This window comes from Atheta coriaria, unplaced genomic scaffold, assembly GCF_025399875.1.
Source record: "Atheta coriaria isolate IRGN ID8LTWV9N9 unplaced genomic scaffold, Caltech_Dcor_3.1 hic_scaffold_1_pilon, whole genome shotgun sequence".
Lineage (NCBI taxonomy): Eukaryota > Metazoa > Arthropoda > Insecta > Coleoptera > Staphylinidae > Dalotia > Dalotia coriaria.
The window spans coordinates 5,711,142-5,713,687 of NW_027045443.1; the positions used below are offsets into that span (position 1 = coordinate 5,711,142).

A 2,546-nucleotide genomic window follows, 5' to 3' on the forward strand; every position below is an offset into this window, starting at 1 on the left:
AATTACCACGCCGTAGTCGCTCAGACGCTGGAACAGCTGATGGAGATGAGTTGCATGTTCCTCCTCACTGGACGATGCTACCAAAATGTCATCTATATATGCGAATGCAAAATCCAACCCCTGGAGAACCTCGTCGATGAAACGTTGAAACGTCTGCGCAGCATTACGCAGTCCGAACGTCATGACGGTGAACTCGAAGAGTCCAAACGGGGTGATTATTGCAGTTTTCGGGATGTCCTCGGGAGCCAGCGGAATTTGGTGAAAAGCGCGCACGAGGTCTATCGTCGAAAAGATAGTCTTCCCGTGCAACGCATGAGCAAAATCTTGAATGTGACGTACCGGATACCGATCCGGCAAGGTCCTAGCATTCAATGCTCTGTAATCTCCGCATGGTCTCCATTCTCCCGTTTGCTTCGGCACTAAATGAATCGGTGATGCCCAAGGACTCTGGGACGGTCGGGCCATGCCAAGTTGGATCAAGGCATCGATTTCCTTCTTGGCGGCGGCAAGACGATCGGGCGCTAATCTGCGCGGATGTTGCGCAACCGGTGGACCTGGTGACGTAGCGATGTAATGGACGGTATTGTGCTTCGGTGGACGACCTGCACTTTGCGGTTTAGTGATGTCCGGGTATGCACTTAATACCTCACCGAACACAGACGCACCCTGAATAGCTTTAATTGACGGAGTGCTACAGACTGCCAACTCGCCATGCGATGTGGTCAGCCCCGAAGCCACCTCCCTCAATTCACCGTTTTTTATGTCCACGATCAAGCCGAAATGATGCAGAAAATCCGCACCGATTATGGGGCGATCGACATCTGCAATTATAAACGCCCAAAGAAACTCGCGACCTAAGCCAAAGTCTATTTTAATGTTCATGTGTCCATAAGTAGCTATAGGTGTACCGTTGGCAGCGGCCAACGAATACTCGCACGCACTATTGTGTCCACGCACTCTGATTCGCGGATACACGCTCACATCCGCACCAGTGTCAATTAAATATACGTCGCACTCAGTGTTTTTGTCCTTTAGAAATAATCGGCGCGTGGTTGCTTTGGAGGCGTGACAGTCTTTCGCGGCCACTATTGACTGCCCGCCACACCGTTTCCCGAACCAAAATGACACGGTGGCTCACATCTCTTCGCATCCGGCCCAAATCGCGCATGAAGCCAACAAATATATTGTTGCGACTTGCCTCGCGACTTGCTGCGGTAACGCTGGCGATTGCGATGTTGATCACGACGATGCTAGAACTTCCATAGCGCTCCTCTCCTCCATGCGCAACGAAAGTTCCTTCACTCTTTCGTCCATGTGCAGCGTAAGTTCTTTTACCTTCTCAGCCAAAGAGTTAACCACTTCAGCCAACGATGACTCCTTGGCTTGAAGCTGGACTGGGCTGCGCTGCGCACATGATAACTTCGTGGCTGCGTGTATGCCATCCGCCATCGATGCTAAGTAGGCGAGATCGTCGCTCTGCGCGCCAGATACAACTAGGCGTGTTGCTTCCGGCAAATTACGCATCCACTGCGTTTTGATGATCGCATCTCCGGCGAGTGGACCACCTTTCCGCTGTAGGTCTCGCAGAAACTGGGAAGGTGTACGATCGCCTATAAATTCACCTTCCAGCAAGGCCTGAATTTTCTCCTCGTTGGAGGTGCCCAGGCGCTTAATTAATGCCTCCTTCACTTCGTCGTACGTGCTGTCTGGTCTTGCTATTATGTCCATCACCGCTTGACGGTCTGTTGGCGTCAAAAATTGTAACACTATGGACAATTTTTCATCATCTTCCGTCACTTGAGTGAGCCGAAAGGTGCGCTCAGCAAGTGTGAACCAAACACTAATTTCTTCATTGTCCGAACGCGGAATTAAACGTACAACGCGGGCACTCGCGATTTGAATCGGCGCGGATGTACTTTGAGCCATTTCGATTTTCTAATTTTTACTCGGTACACTTATTCTCACCGCTCACACACTTAAAATTTGATAACGTGTTCTTCAATTTAATATCACGTCGGGGTCACCAATTTGTGGGATCGGTGAGTGTGGGTTATAATTGATGCAAAGACACTTGGTTTGAATATCACGATGTAAGTTTATTAAGAAGTTGTGGTAATGCGTTTATTAATAAGTACTAGCTTCTGCATCAAATGAACTCGAAGAACTGACTGACGAACACCTCTCGAGGTGCCCCTTTTATATCGGAAATTTTCACCATCTGGTCTTTGTGTTTATACGTTAGCTATTGTGAATAGGGCGAGACGTCGTCCAGACGGTCCCGGCAATTATTACCACTGAATAGGTATACCAATAAATATGTCAAAAAGAGCCTTGAGTTGAGCAATTCGTACCCAGACTACAAGGGGTTACTCTGTTTCGTTCAGACTAAATAAATGTAGACTAAACATCCTTGCCGGACCGAGCGTACCAACACAAAGCCCAGACGATGAAATGTACCCCACAGGTTTATATAAGGAAAAACGATTTGGGAACAGCAAACTTCTGCTTAGTAAATATCAGAAAATCAGTGTTCCAACATTGTTATT

At 48.3% G+C, this 2,546-nt stretch overlaps 1 protein-coding gene across 1 annotated transcript; it reads right to left on the reverse strand.

Moving 5' to 3' along the window:
* Positions 1-1,239: 1,239 nt before the first annotated feature.
* On the reverse strand, positions 1,240-1,926 carry LOC135793781 (uncharacterized). Its single transcript, XM_065304868.1, has one exon. It carries the CDS (start codon positions 1,924-1,926, stop codon positions 1,240-1,242), a length of 687 nt encoding a protein of 228 aa, XP_065160940.1.
* Between the last annotated feature and the right edge of the window lie 620 nt (positions 1,927-2,546).

Coding starts and splice junctions, on each gene's coding strand:
- LOC135793781 (XM_065304868.1), bottom strand. CDS start 1,926: ATGGCTCAAAGTACATCCGCGCCGATTCAAATCGCGAGTGCCCGCGTT.